General features: G+C 40.0%; 1 protein-coding gene across 4 annotated transcripts in view; it reads right to left on the bottom strand.

Moving 5' to 3' along the window:
- The window catches only part of SLX4IP (SLX4 interacting protein), a 182,918-nt gene that overhangs the window by 142,237 nt on the left and 16,503 nt on the right, over positions 1 to 24,178 (bottom strand). For all 4 annotated transcript variants that reach the window (XM_034641468.1, XM_011224336.3, XM_019799163.2 and 1 more), the window contains exon 2: positions 21,744 to 21,799. Coding sequence is in view for 3 of the 4 variants with exons in the window: in XM_011224336.3 (XP_011222638.1) it covers positions 21,744 to 21,770 (27 nt within the window). In the remaining variant the exon portion in view is untranslated. The remainder of the gene's footprint in view (positions 1 to 21,743; positions 21,800 to 24,178) is intronic.

Raw genomic sequence — 24,178 nt, 5'->3', positions numbered from 1 at the left:
CCAAGTATATTCTCTATTCTTACTCAGGGATGCAGGTGGACCCACCTGGTTATCAGTATCTCTCCCAGCTTTTCCGAGCACTCCTAGCCACCACCCTTCACCTTTCTCAGGCACAACACAGACAACGTGAATACCTGGGATCTGTAAAGGGTCTTGTGTTACCCGCTATCTTTTTCATATGCGCATCTTCTAACTAGAATATACTTTCCTGGAGGATAAGGAGTACATCTTACTTATTCTTTCATTCACTCATGCATTAAGTATTTACAGAACACCTGTGATACACAAAGGATCAGAGATATAAAAAGGAATTCATAAGATACAGCTCTTCCCTTAAGGACCTCATAGTTTTAGCATGTCCCAAAGTACCTAACAGTGACAAGCACATAGAAGTTTTTACCCATCTGTTTGCTGGAAGGCTAACTGGTGGGAAGCTTGCCATATAGCTTTTTGCATCTAATTAATCACCAGAGTAATGAGCCCCCAATAAAGAATGAATAAAGCTCCTGCTAAAAGAAATATAGGTTATTTTGTAATTCCTTATCCACAATACATCAATCTTTACAATTAAGATTTGACTCTACTGGACTCTACATAAATAAAAGCCTAGCTCATCACAGAACATTTTTAGGAAAGCATTACTTGAATTTTTTTTCCTTTTTGCTACTGGTTTCTTTTACAGTTGGGAAGTAAATAAAATCTAATTTGCATTTCTGCAACATTTCAGTAGGAGATTTTCATTTACATACCATCCAATCAATACTAGCCAACTAGCATGTTGTTCGCTAGTGAAGCTAAAGAGAACCAACTAACTCATTTCATAATAATTATAAAACTATCTTTCTGGTTTTACTTATTCATGGTAGTACATATCCACTAAATTAATAAACATGAATGGTTGGGACTCCTAAGTCATCACCATCCTGAAAATTATTCTTCATACCTCTAATTCTCAAAAAAAGCACACTGAACAAATACGCTTTGGAAAACAGCTTTATTTCGGTTTAATTTGCACATCATAAAATTTACCTGTCTTTAGTTGCCAATTGGATAAGTTTTTTTTAAAGATTTTATTTATTTATTTGACAGAGATAGAGACAGCCAGCGAGAGAGGGAACACAATCAGGGGGAGTGGGAGAGGAAGAAGCAGGCTCCTAGCGGAGGAGCCTTATGAGGGGCTCGATCCCATAATGCCGGGATCACGCCCTGAGCCGAAGGCAGACGCTTAACGACTGCGCCACCCAGGTGCCCCCAATTTGATAAGTTTTAATAAATTTATATAGTTGTGCAACTGTCATCATAATTAAGTTTTAGCATAATCACCCCCAAAATGTTCCCTCAGCCCATCTGCTTAGTCCAGCAAAACTGCTTTTCTTTCCTTCTAGTAAATATGGGAAATGGCCTTTTGGGAAGCAGACTTAACAACAGAACGTCCTCATGGAAGAGGATCCAGCCCTACCCCACCCCTCCCCAACAAGGAATGAACTCTGGCACAGGATCTCTAACAGAACCTCAGAAGAGAGTAGAATCCAGGCATAGTGGAATTAACTTCCTTACTGCAACTGAGCTTTCTTCCTCCAGAGACCATCCTTTACAGCTACCTAAAAATGGACTGGCCAAAATACCCAATCCTCAAACTTCAGTTCGAGAGGAAACCAAACTGGCATCGGATAGAGGGAAGAATATAAAAAAAAAAAGTCATTCCCACTATATCAAAGCAAACAGAATGTGTGAACAGAGTGATAGAAAACCGAGATAGAAATATATAGCATGGCTTTGGGTTTCTATGAAAAGCACAATGTAAAAAAGGAACAAACATGCAAAAGGCATATGCCAAACTTAAAGGGAAACACAATGTGAGAAACAGGAGTATCTAATTGCTTCAGGAAACAAAGCAACTCAGGGCTAGGGAGAAAATTCATTAACTCAAGAACCCAAAGACATGATAAAACAGAATAAAATGGCAAAGAAGTTGTGATAGGCACCATCTAAGATGGCCCCAATGATCCTGCCTCCTGGTTTTCATGCTCTTCTATAATCTTTTTCCCTTGAGTATGGCCTGGGTTTAATGACTTGCTTCTAGCAAACAAAATGTGGCAGAGGTGATGAGACGGTATCACGCTGAGGTTAGGTTACAAAAAGGTTGTGGCTTCCATCTTGGGATCATGACCTGAGTCTGAGGCAGATGCTTAACCAACTGAGCCAACTAGGCACCCCAGGAGTGATTTTTTTTTTCACATTTTGAATTCTTCATAATGAAAATGGGTCTTTTGTTGTTGTTGTTTAGAAAACAAGTTTTTATGAAACAAGTCTATTGTCTGTTTTTAAATAAAAGCTTAGAGGCTAATACTCCAAGATGTTAATGGTAATAGAATATAAATTTGAGTGGTGAGCATAAGAAAATTTTTCTTCTTTATGCATTTCAGAATTTTTTTTATTCTCCAAAGGGAAAAAATAAGTATATGAAGAGTCTAGAGGTTATAGGACACTGATTTTTACTTTGTATCCACACCAACTGACTACCCGAATTGTCCCCAACCTGAGAGGCAGGTTTGTCATCTTGGGAAGAAGCCATAGTCATTGCTGGCATCTAGGAGCTCAATGATCCCACCCACTTCTCAAGGTCACCTTAACTTCTTCCCCAAAACTAGGTCAGGATCTAGGCAGAGGCTTTAGCTCAGGGAGGACTGACCAGCCTGTCCCTGGAATTCTAGCTCTCAGGCAGTTTTCTTTTGCATTTACCTAACTATGGAGGCAGCATGCCTTTTGCTCTAGGACTGACCCCTTCCCCCTCTCACTGTTCCTCTTCACTCTCTCTCTCACCCCATCCATTTGGTAAGCGAAAGGAGCTCAAGAATCTCTCCCTTGAGGGGTGCCTGGGTGGGTCAGTCGTTAAGCGTCTGAGTGTGGCTCAGGTCATGATCCCAGTGTCCTGGGATCAAGCCCTGTGTCGGGCTCCCTGCTCAGCAAAGCCTGCTTCTCCTCTCAGCTCCCCCTTGCTTGTGTTCCCTCTCTCGCTATCTCCTTATGTCAAATAAATAAATAAAATCTTAAAAAAAAAAAAAAAAAAAAAGAATCCCTCCCTTGGGAGGGGCACCTACCTGAAGAAGGGCTTGGCAGAAGTGGCCTGGTTCATTAAGGAGAACAGGGCCCAAAACTGTCCTTTGACCAACATGGTCTTCAATGCATCTTTTTCCCGAAAAGACTTTTTTGAAGGGGAGGGCATTAAAGAACCAGAATCGGGGGCTCCAGGGTCCCCTCTTTAATAACTACATCTGCCCTACTTAATTCCCAGGGGATAAGGGGTTTTAATACAGCTAGTAAAAGTTAGTAATATAGTTATTGACATTAAAAATTATAATCCATAGAAGAAGTCATATTATTACCAGTCAACGGCAATTCTAAACCAATTGCTTCCAAGACTGCACCTAGGAGTCTCTACCTTCTTCATCAAAGCATACAACTTTCAATAAGAGATCCCAGGCTTTAAACCCGCCTTCACCATTCTGACCTCTGACCTGAGCCAATTCTTCAACTTCACTGCCCTTTACCTCCATGACTATCAACAGTAAAGTGCAGTTGGCAGTGTTGTGAGAATTAAATAGGTTAATATGCAACAAACATAGGTAGGTAGTCAGTAAATGTGAATATCCTTCTTTTGCTGTCACAAAAGCTTTTCAGAGCCTGTAACCAAAACAACCCCACCACAACCCGCTTGCGCTTCACACAGTAAGCTGCTGAAATGAAATTCCTGATGAGGGCAGGAAGGAGCCTACACAATCTCAGAACTGCTCTGCTTCCCAGCTGTGTGAGTCTTTAACGTGATTACTAACAGCTAAGACTTACTTAGTGAATGCTTACTAATTGCCAGGCACTAGGTTAGACATTTTTTATGTAACAATGCTGCGAAGGTTGACACATTATTCCCATGTTGGAGAAAAGGAATCAATATCCCACACGTAGGAGGGGCACCTGGGTGGCTCAGTCAGTTGAGCAACCAAACCGTTGGTTCTGGCTCAGGTCATGATCTCATGGGTTGTAAGAACGGGCACCAAGTCGGGCTCTGCGCTCGGAGGGGTCTACTTGAAGATTCTCTCCCTCTGCCCTTTCCCCCACTCTTGATCTCTCTCTCAAATAAATCTCAATAAATCTTTAAAAAAAAAAAAAAAAGAGTGAGGAAAGCAGTGAGGTATGTCACTATCATGCAATACTCCAATAAGAATTCCCTTCAAAGTAAAATCAGAAATCAGAAAAGGTATTTTCAGAACCTAGACAACCAAACTCAACAGTTTTAGTGGCTGCTTTTGTCATGGGCTACCCACATTAACACCCTAGTAAGATCCCTTATACTAATATACTTGTAATAGTATTTCTTAGAATTGAAACTGAAAACTGAAGGAAAGAGTGAAGGCTCTTTTGACTTTGTGAAGGAGAATTATTAACAGTGTTGAAATTTGGAAAATTGAGTTTCAACACACAAGTATTAATGTCACATGGTACCACTCACTTTTTTTAAACCTTCAACTTGTGTATTTCTTAATTTAAAATTGTCCACAACGGTGAAGATAGGTGATGGGTACAACAGTGCTCATTATACTCCTCCATTTTGGTAGTTTTAAAATTTTCCATGAAAAGTGTTTTAAGGTCTACACGCACACAACAACCCTCCCTGATTCCTGCAGTGAAGGGCTGATTCATGTAAATTTTACAGACAACACCCTTCTCTGGATAATTTTAATTTTTCCTAAAAATAAACATTCTAGTCACCAACCCAGTGAGGGGGCAGTAGCTCAGGAATGCACTGTCATGGCAGATGGAGAATCAGTCATTGTGGGAAGTGAAACAGACTCAGGCAGCATTGGAAATGATGCAGCAACATCTGATCCCATCAGGCCATCTTTAAAAAAGCATTTCATCAGCTGTTAAAAGACTTTGCACAGTGGCTAGCACCACAACTTGGTGACAATTAAAAATACGAAAGCTACAATTCAGTTTTTGTTGTTTCACACACTGGAGGAAGTACAAATGGAATGCTGAGTCAAAATCAAATATGCAGACTCAGAGCTGAATCTTTGGAATGTATTCCGTGCTTTGGAGTTTAAGATTTAATGACAGACTGACACTACTGAAGATTGGGTCCTCTCCTGACTCACAATGTCATCTGTAGAGCAGACATTCAGAAATTTTAGTAGAATGACATCCTCTTTGATACTTTTCTTGATTGTTGCAATATTTTGGTTTAATGACCATAACATATAAATATTGCGGGATAGGAACCATCTTAAAACACCTCAACATGCATACTAACAATAAAGCAAGTTGCAAACTGTAAATAAAGCCCTAATTATGATCATCCTCATCCCCAGTAACCAAGAGAACCTTCTCAAGGGTCAGATTATTCCAGCTACCTCCTGGATGCCCCTGAGGCCTCTTACAAACTTTAAGTACTCATTATTATGTTCTGTAAGAAAGCCTGTCTATAGGATTGTCAAGGAAAAACTTTATAGTAAAATCTCTAAATCCTAAGTACTACTGTATAACTTTTGAGGTACTCTGTGCCCCTTTTCCTAACAACCGCCATGCCCTGGGGTAGGTACAGGCATGGACAGCCACGTATGTACTGACACTGCCCCTGTTCTACAGTCATTGGAGCGAAGGTGGATACCTACCCAAGCTCACCTCCAGAAGTTGTAAAATATATCACGCTTGGGAGGCGAGGAGCCATCATGTTCTATAATGTGCACAGGGGAGTAGAAAGATACCAGCCGAGGGAGAATGACAGGAAGATGCTTATTAAAGAAAGGCCCATGGTGGAGTTGGGCCATGGGTGGCCAAAAGCTGTCTCCAGGCCTTCACGAAGCTCCAAGCTGGGTACTCTGAGACACTTCTGCTCCCTTATCATAAAGTACTCTTTTTCAGCCCTGGCAGTTTGCCAGGTTTGTTTCTTCTTCCAATGAACCTTCACTACCACCAGTCCAATAGTCCTTACTCTCTTCAAAGGGCACAAAATTCTCTTAGGCAACTTTTCAGATCTTCCCCTTCTGCTCCACAGGGATTCTAACCTCCTCTGTGAAGGAGATGGACTACATCAGTACTCTTCAATGTGTTCTATGCCTTCCCTCCCCCCATTAAATTCTATGCAGAACCTCAATACATTAAACTGATAGGAGCTGGGCCATTCAGCTGGAACAGGGACAGGGAAGTTGGGTCCTTCCATGGAACACAGTGAGCACTTCCAGGAACCACTGTGGAAAATCCTAAGCAGAATGCTTTCTAGGGCCCTTGCTCTGCCTGAGTATCTCATCCTCCAAGGGAACAGCAGTTTGATGTGAGCTACTCTACATGCTGGCCCAGAGAAGGCAAGCGACAAGAGGACGAGCACCAACACTCAAGCCAGGAGGAGCAAGTACAAGCACGACAAACTGTCAATCACTGGCCGTGGCCTGAACCCGAGGCTTCCTTGGGGAAAACAATCACTTCTAGTCCTAGAAGGAGGCGCCAGAAGGAAGCTGACAGCTCAGCCAAAGGATGGTTGACAGCTCAGCGGTCAGACAGTGACATCCCAGAGAGCACCCATGCCTCTGAATCAGCAAGCCCCAAAGACAAATAAACTGCTTTTCACTTTGGGATTTGGCTTAAACATAGTGGTAAGGGGGAAAAAGAGGAAGTGAATAAGGCAGCAGGCTGAGGTATAGAGGCTCCAGGCCCCAACCCAGGCCCCCACAGCCTATCTGGCCTTCCTTTTGGGGTTAACCATGATCCTTATGTGACCACAAATGGAAAAAAAAAGGAGAAAAAAAAAAAACCTCCACAGAGACTTTTGTTTAAGGACATCGAGATCTAAAATGAAGAAAGAAAGGAGATCTAGAGAGAGAATGGCTCTTAAAAGCAAACTTCAGAGTTCAGACATTGCCTAGGGACTCATTAAATGGCATTAATGACTCCCACAAACATTGGCTTTGAACCTATTTGCATAACTATGTTATATGATTTCTCAACATCACTTTAGGCTGAGGAATATCTTCTTCAGAATTATAAGCTTTTGTAAGAAGCACCTTGAGACATTGCTTAAACAAGTCTTCATTTACTTAACAACATGAAATACTGCTAGACTGACAAACCATCTGCAAAACTTTAAAAAGGGCTAATAAGAACTCTGGCAGCTTTAGAAGTGTGAAATAAGTTGCTGCCTGAAACAACCTGGAAGAAAAATTAATCAAAATGATTACCATTTTTGATGATATTATTATAATGTCCAATATTTACTAAAATGATTACCTTTGCTAAGCACTTTATATTAATCATTTCATTTAACCTTCACAATCACACTATGACAAAAATACACACCCCCATTAGCACAGGAGATGCTAATTCTGCTGGTCCAAGAAACACACTTTGAGAACCGGTGCTTTAGAGAATACAATCTTTCTTTCCTCTTACTCCCCTTAGTCTCTGAGCTTTTGGACCCATTTCACATGGCAGTGGAAGTACATGGCCCAGTTCACCTATCGGTCCTGGCCCGTGGGCGAGGTACTCTCTCAGTCCAAAACCGCCAGACGGAATGCTGGCCACCCCACATGGTTTTTTTCTTTCTTCCAGACAAAAGATACTAGAAATGCCAAATAAGTCAGCTGTTCACAGACCAAAAAATATTTTCAAATTAGTTATTTTTAAGCATGTTTTCTAAACAGCAGTGGTGTTCTAGGGATAATTCATAACACCAACATGGCTAAACAAACTGAATCATCTTGTTTGAGCTCCTGATCTCACAAAAATATCCTAGCACCCACAGAACACGATTAAATACCTGAACATCTTCATACCAGAATTAAACAAAAAAACCTGCAATTAATGTCTTCAACTACTACTGGCTTTGAAAAAGACCCATACCAGATAACAAAAAAGAAAGAGAAAAATGCTAACTTTCTGAGGGATAACTCTGTGCTAAAATGGACACTTACCCCAGAAGGGAGTTTATGTTAATGCTATTTATTTAACCCTATTTAACAGACGAATACAAAAGCTCAGAAAGAGTAAGTTTTCAAAAGTGCAAGTCAATGTTAAGGCCCTGATTTAAATCCAGGCCTTTCTGTCTCCAAAGACCAAATTCTTTCCACTATAACATACACAAAAAATTCCTCAAATAAAAATTTACAGAATCATAAAAATGTAGGGCGAGCACATCCTTAGAGACTCCCTAATTCAACACGTCATTTAATAGATAAGGGAACTTTGGTAAAAAATCTCCAAAGATGGCCATCAACAATTCCTCACCTCCTCTATATATGTATATGTACAGGGCTCCTCCTATCAAGAGGCAGAGCCTATTTCCTCTCCTCCTGACCTTGTGATCTGCTGACCAATAAAATATGGTGGAAGAAACAGTTTACCAGTTCCAGACACAGCCCTTAGAAGCCTAGCGGTTTCCACAGCCATGTTCTCTGGATAAGCCAGCCACCATTGGAGAAGCCAGCCACCATGCTGTAAGGCAACTCAAGCTAGACTACTGAGTCATGAAGCACCCTGTAAACAAAGAAAGGGGGCAATATGGAGGAAAACCAACCATGTGAGTGAGGCCTTCTTGAGATTTCCAGCCAAGTTGGTATCTGAATGTATAGTGAACCGGGCCTATGTCACGTAAAGCAGAAAAACTTCCCGGCTGGATTTTCTGACCCATGGGATTATGAAGTTTGGGGCTGGTTGACTACACAGCTGTAGATACTAAAACAAGAAAGGTGAACTCACCTGGCCGTACTCAGGAATAGCAAGGACTAACACCTAAGTCCCCTGACTTCTAGCCCTGGCCACCTGCCACTGTAATCCACCACGTCAACTGACACACAAATAGGATACCAAACCGACTGATTCACCTACAGCTTTGCCACAACATCCCATTCAAAACAAATCTGAACAAAATCACTATACAGTATTTGTCCACAGTTTCACCTTATGCAGTTTCAGTTCCCACAGTCACCCAAGGTCAGGAAGCAGATGATTCTCCTTTTGACAATATGTAGTAGCTTAAGCCCAATAGGAGCTTAACGCTGTGTCATTCACCTAACTTCATCTCATCATGTAGGCATTTTACTATCTCACATTATCACAAGAAGAATGAGTGCAGTACAATAAGATATTATGAGAGAGAACACATTTATGTAACTTTTATTATAGTATATCGTTATAATTGTTCTTTTATTATTGTTGTTCTCTCTTACTGTGCCTAGTTTAAAAATTAAACTTTATCACAGGTATGTACATATAGTAAAAAAAACATAGTATATATATATATAGGGTTCAATACTATCTGTGGTTTCATGCATCCACTGGGGGTACCGGAATGTACCTCTCATGGATAAAGGGGGACTGCTACGCTCATTTGTTAACAAGTCAGCTAAGCAGGGTACTCCGGCATATCTGTGTTCCACGAAGCTGCTATTTATCGTTTGACACATTCATTTCTCATTGCAAATCCTCCTGAGGATAGGGAAGGGTGATCATCAGCCCTGTCTGTCTCTAGTGCCTAACCCCAGGCCCTGTGTGCCAGCATAAATGAAAGTTTGCTAAGTGACACCTCCCATATGAAAAGAATTAGACTAGTCCTCACTCCAAAGAATTATGAGACCAGGAACAAGTGAGATGCTGACTCCAAGTCCCTCTATTACTGTACAAATTGTCACTGTAAAATAATCACTGAAGGCCATGACATGTATAAAATGTCATTTTCCCACTTTCACAGCATTGTCCTTTATTATAAATCTGATACAAGAAACCCTGTCAAACATATAGTGCTAGTAGTCCTCTCTTAGAGTTGAAGAAATGAAGTTACCCAGAGGTAACAGGATTAGCCCCAAATCATCCAATTTTCACAAGTGAAACCACAATATGAATTCAGAAAATCTGATTAAATGTCCGATGCTAATTTCATCTTCTAGAATCCTCTTCTCAAAAACCTGATAATCTAAATTTCAAGAAGTTCTATATAAAAGAACTTAAAGTAACATGAATAGAATATAGCCAACCACAGAAATTTAGGACTAGATAGGACCTCAATATTATCCATAATATATAGTGAATTTTCAGGTAATGAGAACTGGGATATTAGGTCTGGCATATGCCTTTCCAGCATCTATATGACACTACACCTTTGGGAAACAGTGTATCATTCTTTCTCATCTCAGACCACACTTGCAAAATATAGCACATGCCTGTGTGAGTATGTAGGGTCACCATGAAAAACTCATTACTTGATGTTTCTTGTAGTCTTAAAATCAGAATGCTACTGTCACATGCTACTCACACATGACGAAGTGATATATGCAGTGGCCTAGCTTCCTATATTACTTAATCATGGGTATTCCAAGACATTATTACTACAAGAGAAACTTTTAAAGGACAGTAAGCGAACACTGTACACCCTTCCATGATTTGGCTGACTGGACGGCTGCACACAGCTATTTCAGCAGAATGTCATCTGCATGCAATTCCCAGGGACTGAAGAATGCAAGAATGCTCTGTAGTCCCCCACCCCACCTCCTCAACCATGCGTCCCCAAAAAGACCAGTGATAGCAATAAGGCATGTGAGTAGGAAGAGCAATTAAGTATAGTAACACCTTGGCTTCAAGGACTTGTACCACTCCCAACAAACCCTACAGCCTTTACTGCTAGGATCAGGGCTGGGCTGAGCTGCTAAAGCTTTCCAAGGACAAGGGGGATCCTCACTCTCAACCTATCACTTCCGGTTCCTGAATCTGGAAAGGAAGTACACCAGAGGCAGTCTTACGTCACTCTAAGAATGTTTTCTCTGAGGCCACTTAGGATAGTTTGGGTTGTAGCACTTGTTTTCTACCGATGCCGTTAATTGTGGTGGTTGTTTCCTGGTGAGGACAATTATAAGAGCAAACGAAATATCCACAGGCATAACAGGCCATGGAGGAGAGCGTGCACACAGCTCCCAGGCAAACAAACACCCGCATTTAGGATGTCATGATAATTTAGGAATGAGCCAGCGATTTTAAAAGCACTTTAGTTGCTGTGTTTCCTTGAATCACGATGTCTGCAGACACTCATATTTAACAAAACACAGAACAATGATGCCCTCTACAGCCTTCAGAGAGAATCCAAGAATTTACTGAGTTCTTGTATCTGGAGAAAGATCCTGAGTCTACTGTTCTACCCAGATTTATTTTTTAAACTAGAATAAGCTATAACATACAAAGCACATGTATGTATGTTGGAAAAATTAAAATATCAAGGTTTAAAGCTAAGGTGCTAATTAAAATATTATAATAATGTCCAAATAATTAACATTATACTGAAATAATACACCTTCCTAAAAGACCAACAGAAGCAAACTGTACACATCGTCATTCTGGCTATTAACAGAGGCTATTTTCAAAAGAATTACTTAAAATATTTTCAAAGTGGAACTGTGGACTCCTAAAAGGAGAAATAGGTCGAGATGAAATTTTTTTAACAAAAGAAACATACCACGAATTGATGATTACAACATTCATTCCCTGTCTGGAACTAAAAAAAAAAAAAAAGAAAGAAAAAAACCAGTAAGAAATAACTCTAAGCTCAAGTGACTTCCCTGTTCTCTATGAGCCATGAGGAAAGAAACTTCTCATCTTTGTAATAAGGAAAGTGAGGGGGTATTGAACACCTCAGAAATATTCCAGATTACTCAAGGCCTATGTGGATATGAAAGAAGCAGAGCACACATCCTTCTTCTTAAGGAATATGGCCGGTACAGTATGTTGTCAAAACCATGTGTAAACATATATATAAACAATTGAGGATCATACAGAAAACATAAGCTACACATAACAGTCAAAGGAACAAAGGATAATCAATGCAAGAAAAGTTTAAATTGTGTGTCAGAGGAAAAGCCAGTCATTAATCAAACCTGGTACAAGCCACTGTACAGAGACTAAGGAAGAAAAGGTAAGAGAAAACAGGAAGAGAGAAAACCACAGGCTAGATCACTGCAGGAAATGCAAAGGCATCAGTTTCAGAGGAAAAGGTGGGCCATGTTCCCAAGTTCCAAGATGAAAACATGGGTCAAAGTTAAAGAGGAAGTGAGAATAGTTATCAGAGTGCCTTAAATCTAGCCAGAGAGTTCAGATCAGATCTGATTAAACAAAAGGAATTAATCTGATCACTTAAGGAAGTAACATGATGAAAATGGTGTTAAGAAAACAGTATCCTGGCACTTGTCTAGATAAACTGGAATGGCAGGACAGGAAAGGAATAGAGATTATCCAGAGATTAATGAGGAAATACAAACCACAAGGATCGTAAAGGCTGATTTGTAAGAAAAGAAGACAGAAGCGGCAAGCCCAAGACACTCTGCAGAGAGTGGACGCATTATACAGGTTACCCTGAATATGGGACAAGGAGACATCATAATTTGACAAGCCTGGGATGCGTGAGGGTAGCATCACGGCTATTCAAAGCAAAAGCCAGTTTAGAAGAAAACTATGACACACTGAATTCTTCGTCTGAGGTTTTAGGGATCAAAACAGGCAGAGATTTAATGGAGGCATGTGGAAAGCTGAAACTGAAAAGAGGATGAGAAGCCGGAGTTGTATTTAAGCACTTTCTAATCATCCAAGAAAAGAATACATGAACTTATACACACAGGAAGGGACTGGGAAAAGAAAGCCCAGAAACTGGGTGTCTGGACAGAAAGACAGAACACTTGGAAAAGGAAGTTTCATTTCAAATCCAACAAGAACTTTGTTTCAAAGTCATCAACACTCCGAGCAAATGCCCTACTGAGTGAGAAGGAACCTAAGAGCTTTAAGCCTGAGGCAGAATTAACTGGGTGACCATTGGTGAACTCGGTGACTTTTATTTGGAGTCTATCAAGTAATCAGAACACATTTAGTTGACTACAGTTTCCAGCAAGGCCAGTGTAATAGAACACATAATATGCAACAGGGGAAAAACTGCAGCCTACTATACTTGGATCATGTCATTCACCACTAGGCACACTCTTACTGACTCTAGGTCTTGAAAACTTAAAGCTCTCCCAAGGAACAGACAGAATTAAGAAGGAACTGGAAGATGAAGAGTTTAAGTACCAGGAGAAGAAATTTACCTTGATAAAAAGACAAAGAGAAATGCCTCTGCAAAAACATTCCCAGGGACAAAGGTTGCACACTCCTCATTCATTTCTAATAAAGAATGTAACCATTTAAAACTTCTGTGATTTGTTAGGACACTTCAGTTTTATTCTTAAAATTTAGAAAATCGTTACCTAGAACTCAACTGGTATGAAAATATTCCTATAAATCTTTTTTTTTCAATGTCATACATGAAGTTAATGCATCAGTTTTCAAACGAGTGCTGACAGCATCACTACCACATTCCCCTTTAGGTAGACTAAAAAACCTAGGACACAGAACTGAAGTGGTTCACTGAGGCAAGCCAGCAAGACGAAAGCCCATTTGCTATTCAACTTTCTTTCTCTAAAAGTTCAAAGCACTGCTCTTCACTTTTACTTTTACTACAAAGGGGAAATTACTGTCAATTCTTGGACATATTTCTCTTTTTGTGGTTGTTCTAAGGAATGCAGAGACTAAGGTTAACTGAAATTCAGAGCAGTACATAAAACTATAATAGCTACAAAGCAGTAGAAAGAAAAATACAGATAGTAAAGATGCAGGGAAATTAAGAAAAAAGAAAAAAAGGTAAAATCTCTCCTCTCCTCCTAAACATTAATGAAATCTTAAACCTGTTACCTTAGCTTCAGAAAATGATTCACTCTTCCTACCCCAAAACTCCAGCTCCCCCACCCTCCCCAGAATAAAGACTGGACAAATATCAACAGCAAAAGTAAAAGCGTTAAGTCTCCTGGAGTGGGTGGGAAGGAGGAGGAGGGGGTCATTACACATTCTCTGTGAAAGAAGACAAAGCCAGATCCACATTCCAGGGAAATCTGTCTGGTCCGAGTTTTTCCTTAAATACAGATTGGCCTGTCACTAAGCCAGGCTCTGTAATCTTCCCAGGCTGCCACTGCTAGGGAAGCCAGGAATCCCTTCTAATTAATCAAGCCCTCCCAACGAAAATTTTCCCACCCACAATAAAGTAGATTGGGGGGAAGGGAAGCAGCAGAGCAGGCTTTGTAGCCGAAAGAATTCTAGACTTTGGTGTAATACCTAACTAATCCAAGAAAACAGATGCAGGAAGCAGAGGAAATGATCTACAAACAGAGACAGACAATGAGGTAGGAACCTTTCAAAGTAGTGCTTTGCTGGAACCCGAGCTAAAAATTTTAAATCCTAAGATGTAATTATTATGGGGAGTGAGACCTGGCAACATTACATACTTTTAAAATACCTTTAAAGCAGAGGATAGACCCATAAACTTTTCACAGGCAAACACCACATATACTGATTTGATACTTTTGCCCATAATTTATTATTCAAATTTATTTTATTTATTTCTTTACAGATTTCTTCTCACTAAAACTAAAACTTCTAAAGCATGGATAAAAGTCCATGATTAATACAGTTTATGTCCATGTCTATTTCTTGTTTCCAGTTGCAAAGGAAATGGCCTTGTGTTGGCCTTGCTAATTTATCCACCCTTGAAGCCAGTTTAACCCAAGGTAACTTCATTGAAAGCTTACCCTGACAAGGGGCAAGGAGGGGGGAGCACAGATTTAGACCCATGCTGTCCAATATAGCTGCTACTAGCCACGTGTGCTTCCTGAACACTTGCATTGTGGCTAGCAGGAATTGAGATGTGCTTTAAGAGAGAGATTTATACACCTAAACCACGATTTACTGATAAAGAGAGATATTTCAGATTTTGCAGGCAATGAGGTCTTTGTTACAACTATTCAACTCTCTCATTGTAGCATAAAAGCAGCCAGAGACAATATGGAAACAAATGGGAGCGGCTGCGTTCCAATAAAACTTTATTTACAAAAACAAGAGGCTAGTTTGTGGGATATAATTTGCTGACCCCTGACCCCTAAACAATTTATAATTTTGGAAATTCTAAAATACTGGGGTGGGTGCAGAGCTAGAATTAAGATCCCTAAGGAGCCTTAGGGACACATATGTCATCTGTCACCACTACACCCAACTGAGAAAGGAGTCATGGAAGTATAGGACTTATCTCCCTGCCACAAGTTGTAGTGACCCAGAAGTCAAGAGACCCTGAAAGCCGTGGTTCCAAGGACTCTGTCACCTCATTCACTGCTGCCATTTCCTGGAATTCTGGCCTAGGAGACAATTACAAGAAAGAGTTCAAGGACAGGGACACAGCCGTTTAAAAAAAAAAAAAAAAAAGCTCTCTTATACGCAGGAAGGTCAAAAGACTTTTCTTCATTTGAAGAAGGACAAGCTGTTTGCATGGATAATTAATACCATTCCAGGGAAAATCTCAGAATAAACAACTGAGATGCAAGTGGCAAACTATCTGGTTTTCATCTGGTTTTCTGTTACTTTAGAAACCATGCTCTATCCAAGTATTTTTCAATCCAGAGAGCCAAAAGTACATGCATCTATATGAAAATTTGCTAAGGTTAATTCCTTTTAAACTTTACTTACTCATTTAATTACCGATTATAGTGATGTATACACACAGATTAAAATGCCTTATCAAAAACAGGCCTCCTCTGCCCTATCCTGTCACTACCCTCCCCAGCTCTCACCAAGAGCAACCACACTGAAAACTTCAGCAATTTGATCTGGCATTTACTAGATTCAAAATACTATGTTATTACTACCAATTTCTTATTATTTCAGCTTTACATACTATCTACTGAAAATGAAGACAATGTTTACAACCCACCACCCGCCCCACACATCACCTTCCCCAGACTTCCAACATCTGGAGTTCACAACATATGAGATGTACCCTCTGCTCAAAGCTGAGCCATATAGTGTACTATTTTTACTGTCCAATCTTGCACATGATAGGAAGAGTTGCTTCATTTTTTTGTTTAGTTTCCCATATTCTTATCACTAATCATTTCCACACTCTCTGACAGACCTAACAAAACCTCCCCTCTACTTTCAAATACGTAAGACATTTCATCCTTTCATTTCTTGTTGGAGACATCTTTCATGGAACTCTATGTCCCGTGCCCATCAGACTGGTTGCTTTCTAGGCAGGACACACTGCTGATCACCATGAGATTTGCTTGCTCAGGCGCTCACCTACAAGATTCCCTATTTCCCAGACACTATAACTCACTCCTTCTCTGTTTACTCCCTCATTTTGGAAAACCACATTCTTCCTAAAATAGGGTACATTAGAAGGGAATTTTTTTTAGACTTTGCATCTCTGAGAATGTCTCTGTTCTGCCTTACCTGTCAGAATGGTTAAAATTGAAAACACAAGAAACAACAAGTGTTGGCAGGGATGTGAAGAAAACGAACCCTCATACTCTGCTGGTGGGAATACAACCAGTATAGCCACTGTAGAAAAAAGTATGGAAGTTCCTCAAAAAATTAAAAATAGAACTACCAGATGATCCAGTAATTCTACTACTAGGTATTTACCCAAAGAATACAAAAACATTATTAGTAAATATTAGATTACTAATTTACTAACTAGTAAAAAATTAAATTGTTACAACAAAATTAACAAACCTGATCTAAGTGACATATATAGTTCAATGCACCTGACAACCATCACATTTTTCAAGTGCTTATGGAACACTTTCCAAAACAGACAGAGGAATTATGCCAAACAAAAAAATGATTAGAAAATTTTCAAATACTTAGAAGCAATATAATGTACATTTCAATAATCCGGTGATCAAAAATGACATCACAGGCCCACTTGGGTAGCTCTGTCAGTTAAGCCTCTGATTCTTGGTTTCAGCTCAGGTCATGATCTCAGGGTCATGAGATCAACCCCTGCATCGGCCTCCACACTGGGCGTGGAGTCTGCTTAGGATTTTCACTCTCCCTCTACCTCTGCTCTCTCTCTCTCCCACTCAAAGAGAAAAAAAAAAAAATGAAATCACGGTGGGGATTAGAAAATATGTTTATTTGAAAAACAAAATCTCTACTTTAACTTCATCTCTAATAAAACAAGAGGGATACAATTAAAGCAATAGAGGCTTGAAGAGAAAAATTTATAGCTTTAAGGTATATATTAGAAAAGAAGAAATGCTCAAATTCCATGACTTAAGCTCCCACCTTAAACTTGACAATGAAGAGCAAATTTGCTCAAAGAAAATACAAGGGAGAAAATCATTTAAAAAAATCCATAAAATAGAAAACAAGTACACTATAGGGAAAAAAAAAAATCAAAGCCAAAAGAGGGTTCTCTGTTTGAAGAGACTCCTAAATAAACAAACCCTTAACAGTACTAATAATCGCTCCTTTGGAAATGCAAATCAAAACCATATCACCTCACCCCTGCTAGAATGGCTACTATCAAAAAGACAAGAGATAAAGAATACTGGTGAGGATGTGGAGAAAGGGGAACCCTGGCTGGTGCACCATTGGTGGGAATGTAAACTGGTGCAGCCACTATGGAAAACAGTATGCAGCTTCCTCAAAAAACTAAAAATTGGACTACCATGTGATCTAACCATTCCATTTCTGGGTATATATCCAAAGAAAATGAAATAATTATCTCAAAGGGGATATCCGCACTCCATGTTCATTGCAGCATTATTCACAATAGGCAAGACAGGGAAACACCCTAAATGTCCACTGATGGATGAATGAAGAAAATGTGGTGTAAATACACAATGGAGTATTATTTAGCCATTAAAAAAAAATCCTGCTGTTTGTTACAAATGCATAGACTCTGAGGGCATTATACTAAGTGAAACAAGTCAGAGAAAGACAAATACTGCATGATCTCACTTATATATGGAATCTAAATCATCAAGCTCATAGAACAGAATGGTGGCTGCCAGGGGCTAAGTGGTGGGGAAAATAGAAAGATGCTGGTCAAAGGGTATAAACTTCCAGTTGTAAGACGAATAAGTTCTGGGGATCTAACGTATAGCATGGTGATGACAGTTAACAATACTGTATTGTATCCTGGAAAGGTGCTACAAGAGTAGAGCTTTAATGTTCGCACCATAAGAACAACAAAATGGTAATTATGTGAGGTAAAGGATGTGTTAACTAACCTTATCATGGTAAACATTTCACCACATATGTTTATCAAATCACCTCATTGTACACCTTAACCTTACACAATGTTATATGTCAATTACATCTCAATAAAGTGGGGAGAGGGGAGGGAAAAAATCACCCCATTGGAAGGTTTGAGCCTGGCAGTCAGCATATGTGGGAGCCGGGATAGCCGAGAGCTGGGATCCTAATGCCCAAAAGTGGCAGAAGAGTAGGAAGAGTTCAGAAGGAACTCATTCCAGTTAAGCCCAGAGCTGTGAAGAACTTCAACTTCAGTTCTTTGTACAATGCTTGACACATAAGTTAAGTACTGGATTTGTAGACATCCTCATGTAATACTCTCTGGTTCATATAGGTTAAGTCTGTTCATCATTTCTTGGAGCAGGGACTATTCCATGGAGCTTTCTCCTTCATTCTCTTGATAAACTGTGACCTTCATGAAAATGCAACTAGAAAAAAAAAAAAAAATCACTGCTTATAGACCAAGGGAAGCAACATGGAAGCTTGCCATCCATCCAGGGCTTCAGCAGGAGGGAAGGGAAGGGAGAACAGCATGGAAAATACTAGAAAATACTAAAAACACCAACCTTGCACCAGACTCTGTTGTGGGTTGCAAAGCTGCACTGCCCACAAGGTGGTGGAATCCCAAGCCATGAAATTAATGTGAAGCCTGGTCCAAAACCACTGAAATGCCAGTGGCTCCAGCAGAAGTAAACTTGAAACTGCTCAACTGTACTACAGGCTCACAAGTCCTGCCACCTGTGTGTGTATGTGTGTGTTTGTCTATGTGTGTCTGTGTGTGCATGCACATGTAGGATGTGACTGAAAATGAGCACACAATAAAAAATTACACACATGAACAATCCAGCAATTTCAATCACCAATTTATTCCACACTTAGTAAATAATAATGGAAATAATAGAACAATCTACAAGAGACTATGAAATAAATTACTTTAAAATTATAAAGAAGATAAAAGGAAATGGAAACACATTTTAAAAATAGGACAAGTATATTTAAAAAAGAACTGGTAGAATTTGAATTAAGAAAAAAATAAACCAAACACAAATTCTCTGCTGAAAAATACAGTCACTAAAAATAAACCAGTTAAAGAGTAGATTAAATACAGATTAAATAACAAATTAAATCCAGATGAGAAGATGTTAACAAACTGGAAGAGGTTTAATAAAAAGCACTCTGAATGCAACACGGAGACAAAAAGAGAAACAAGAAAAAGCAAATGGCCAAGAAGCACTCATACAAGCCTACTGGAACAGCATTCGCCAGAAAAAGCACCTGATGACAGCATCGGTAGCAGGTGCGCAGGTCCCCTGCTGCCCATGACACCATAGGCCAGCACAGACAACGTGGCAGGAAGGATGTCAGACATCTAGAATTGGATACCAATGCTTGGGCTGTGGAGCTTTTTAAGCTGCATGATTAGGGAAGCGCTGGACCCTTGCCTGTGTGATCAGAGGCTCAGATACAATCACATGTGATGCAGACACTCACCCACATAAGCAGAATGGTGTCTGCATCCCTAACTTGCTAATTTGATACTCATGGATGGAGTAACTCCCCTGTCTGACATGATCTAGGAGCTAAGTTCCAAGTCTTGCTGGTGTGGCTGTGAGATGGGGCAATAAGGCAGCAGAATCTGCCCCAGTGTGTATGGCTTAGAAATCAAGAGCCTCATCTCGCATAATTAGGCACCTTGGGTCCAAAATCTGTGGTTGACCAGAACTGTCGGCCCTCCTGGGCCATTGCCAGTTTTGGCAGAGCTTTGCACACAGACAGCCTGCAAGGCCTCCGTCTTGGACAAGTTAATATCACCTTCGCACACATACGAAACTATTATATGAGCGTACCCAGAAAACTTAGCATAAGAGTTCCAGAAGAAGAGAACAGAGAGGATAAAGAGCAGTACCAGAAGAGAAAATGGTTGAGATTTTCCAAAACTGATAAAAAGACTTGCATCTTTCAAATAAAGATGCACATTGCATCCCAAGCCAGATAAATAAAAACAAGTCTATGGCTTGAGGCTTCATAGTGAAATTGTAGAACATCAAAGCCAAAAACCAAATTTTAAGAGCAACTAGAAAGAATAAAGTTGATAACCAAGATAACCAAGACAGAAATCACAATGAGGCAGGTGAGAGACTTCCGTGGTTACTAGTCTCCACAGATGTGCCCCCACAAATCTTCACTTCCCTGTGGGCACATGCTGCTTCTCACATCAAAAGCTGCAGCTTCCCTTGGGCTGGGCCCTGGAGTGCTCTGACCAACAGAATGTAGAAGTGCCAAGTGAGACTTCCGAGCCCAGGCCTTCAAAGAACTGGCAAATTACCTTCTTTCTTCTAGCAACTCTGGGACACCATCCCTCAAACTCAGCCACCATGCTAGGAGAAGCCCAAGCCACAGAGAGGAGCCATGTGAATGAGAACTGACAGGCAACAATGAACAGCCCCAGGTGGGGTCCCAACCATGGCCAGTATCAAGTGACAGCCATGTGAGCATGTCCTCTTTGATGTTCCAGCTGAACTGGGTTCCCAGGTAATTGCAGCCCCAGCCATCATCAAAAAGAGAAATGACCCAAATGATACCAGGCAACCTACACAATCACAAGAAAAAACAAAATGGTTTGTGTTTTAAGCTACTAAGTTTTAAGGTGGTTTTTAAACATCATTCAATAACTACAAAGTTTCTCAGTAGCAATAACAGATTCCAGAAGACAATGGAAAAATATCTTCAAACACCAAGGAAAAATAATGCTCAACCTAGATTTCTATAACCAACTTTCTAGAGTTAAGACAAAAATACATTTTTTAGAAAGACAAATGATAAAAATTCACCACTTATAATCTCTCATAAAAAGAAATACTACAGAACACGTGGATAAGCAATAAAATTTATAAATACATTATAAATCTAATAAGCCAGGACTTAGTAAAAATAAGATATAACTACAATATTAAGTAGTATCTGATCTGGTTAACTACCGTAATTTGTCTGTTTTGATGTTTTGGATGTACTTAATTTAACACTAGCACAGAAAAAATGTCCTCAACAGCCAGCCTAGATGAAGGCATCTCAGAGACCTCATGGTCACTATTTATCAGTTCCTTTCCTCTCCTTTCCAAACACCCTTCACACATAGTTTTCCCATCCTCCCACACCTGAGAAGGTCTCAGCCCCAGCTGCCAGGGGATAGAGAAAAGATATTTAAAAAGGAAAAGAAAGGAGGGCAGCCAAGCAAGAAACCTGGCATTCACCCACCTGCAGCATTTGCTGCCTACTTCATTTTTATCTGCTCTGTCATAATCAAAAATCATGTCACAGACATACATATGTGAATGACAATTTTTAACATTAAGGACCAAGTTATGACCTAAAGGCATCTTACAGAAGACTCGAAGCAAGAAACTCCCATAACCATATGAACTATTTATTCCGTCCCCCCCATTCTTAACATGTGAATCTTCAATCACCTACTTAAAGTTTTCAGTAAAGACACTAATTTAAACAGTAGAAAGCAAGTTCAGAGCTTCAACTGTCAGTGAGCACAGAACTCAGTTATATTAGAAAATGATTAGCCATTTTAAAGACTATTAAGCACTACTTACTTTAACGGCAAATTTCTTTGACGCCATGGCTTACTGATTCCAGAGTAATAACAGACCTTTAACAGAAGAAAAAAATTTATAAGCAGGTATATCAAAATCTCTTTCTATTTGGATAATATATAGGAGAAAAGTTGGCTGAATAATCAAACAACACCAAGTATTTGCAAGATAAATGTTTACTTAAAACTGGTCTTAAAAATATCCTTTATTGGGGGCACCTGGGTGGCTCAGTCGTTAAGCATCTGCCTTTGGCTCAGGCATGATCCTGGCGTTCTGAGATCAAGCCCTACATCAGGCTCCTCCGCTGGGAGCCTGCTTCTTCCTCTCCCACTCTCTCTGCTTGTGTTCCCTCTCCTGCTGGCTGTCTCTCTCTCTGTAGAACGAGTAAATAAAATCTTTAAAAAATATATATATATGTTTTATCAGGGGCCCTGGGTGGCTCAGTCAGAAAAGCATCTGACTCTTGATCTCGGCTCAGGTCTTGAGTTCAAGCCCCACGTTGGGCTACACAGTGGGAGTGGAGCCTACATATATATATGTACGTATATATGTATGTATGTATGTATGTATATATACACACACACAATATTAAATTAGTAACTTAAAAAACACCAACAAAGGAAAGCACAAGCTCAGATGCATCCTACCAGATGTATAAAGAATTACTACCATTGGGGCACCTGGGTGGTGGCTCAGTCAGTCAAATGTCCAACTCTTGGCTTTGGCTTAGGTCATGATCTCAGGGCTGTGAAACTGAGCCCTGTGTTGGGCTCCACACTGGACATGGAGCCTGCCTAAGATTCTCATTCTCCTTCTCCCTCTGCTCCTCCCCCCCCAAAAAAAATCATAAGAGACAATACATTTACTGTATTGTATTTATAGGGAAAAAATCCATGTATAAGTAGACCCACACAGTTCATATCTGTATCGTTCAAAAGTCTACTCCCCTTTACTGTGCTCAGCCAGGCCAACTGCCCTCTCTCACCCTTGCAGAAACATAGAGAATTATTTTTTGGAGAGAGTAAGACAGAGGATCTCTGGTCTGGAAAACACCAGGCACAGCATAAAGTATGGGCTACCCTACTGAAAAAAGAGAAAATTAAGGGAACATTTACAAACTGCTATCTTCCCCAACCCGCATGTCCCTTATGATGGTTAATTTTATGTGTCAACTTATGTGAGCTAAAGGATGCCCAGACAACTAATAAGATATTATTTCTGGGTATATCTGTGAGGGTGTTTCTGGAAGAAATCAGCATTTGAATTGGTGCACTCAGTAAGGCTGATGGCCCTCCCCAATGTGGGTGGCTATCATTCAATCCACTGAGGGCCCAAACAGAACAAAAAGGTACAGGAAGAGTGAATTTACAATCTCTGTTTGAGTTGGGACACCCTATTCTCTTGCCCTCAGACTTAAGCACTACGGGTTCACAGGCCTTTGGGCGGAGAATGAATTACACACGGGCTTTCCTTGTTCTGCAGCTAGCAGAGAGCAGATCGTGGGACTTCTCAGTCTCTACAACTGCATGAGTCAATTCCTATAATCTTTATGTATGCCTTCTATTGGTTCTGGGTCTCTGGAGAACCTTGTCTGATACACCCCTCTACCTTGCCTAGCCTCCCCAAATAGGAGACTAAAACCATTCAGGGAACTGGACTAACCTAAAAGGTAAGATCTAGAAGTACTGACATCAGGAATTCCCCAAGGAAACACCCTAGATGAAGGCTCTAAAGTGAAGCGCACCCCCACAAGCCCCACATCTGCATGGAGAGCTGCCTTCCATCTTTTTAATACCCCACTCTTAAATATAAGTAAACAACCAGTAATCACTGGCCATCTAAGGAAAGACTCTATCATGAAAGAAAACAAAACAAACAGGAAAGAAACTACTTGGCCAAAACTGAGACTATGCAGGGAAGAAGGAAACCATTTTTTAAGAAACTATCATTATTATCAGGGAGACAGAAGATATTGCAACCATTAAGCAATAAATACAGTAACAAAAAATAAGAAACTTTCAGAAAACAACAAATTAAGGTGACAGCTGAAATAAAAAAAATATATAACAGAAGTGCTGGAGGACCAAGTTCAATAACTCATCAGCAAAAATAAAAAAGATGAAAAATAAGAGAGAATAAATTAAAAATTAAAGGACCAGTACAGGAGGACCCATACATGAAAGTTAGGATGGAAACATCTCATTTTGGGCATATATCATGGTAAAACATCAGGCACTAGAGATTAAAAAAAAAAAGAAAATCTTTAAAAAGAGGGTGGGAGGTGGTTGGAAGGAGTGGTAAGTGAATGTTTGGTTCCAAATGGCTCAAAGCAACTCCAGAGACTAAAACACAATAGAGAAGTATTTTCAAAATTCTAAAGAAAATTGTTTCCAACCTCCAGTTGCATTTAAACATGAGGGAGAGGGGACACTTTC

The sequence above is a fragment of the Ailuropoda melanoleuca genome, chromosome 13, assembly GCF_002007445.2.
Source record: "Ailuropoda melanoleuca isolate Jingjing chromosome 13, ASM200744v2, whole genome shotgun sequence".
Classification (NCBI taxonomy): Eukaryota; Metazoa; Chordata; class Mammalia; order Carnivora; family Ursidae; genus Ailuropoda; species Ailuropoda melanoleuca.
The sequence above is the reverse complement of the archived record's forward strand: the minus strand, read 5'-3'. Positions and strand labels throughout refer to the sequence as shown.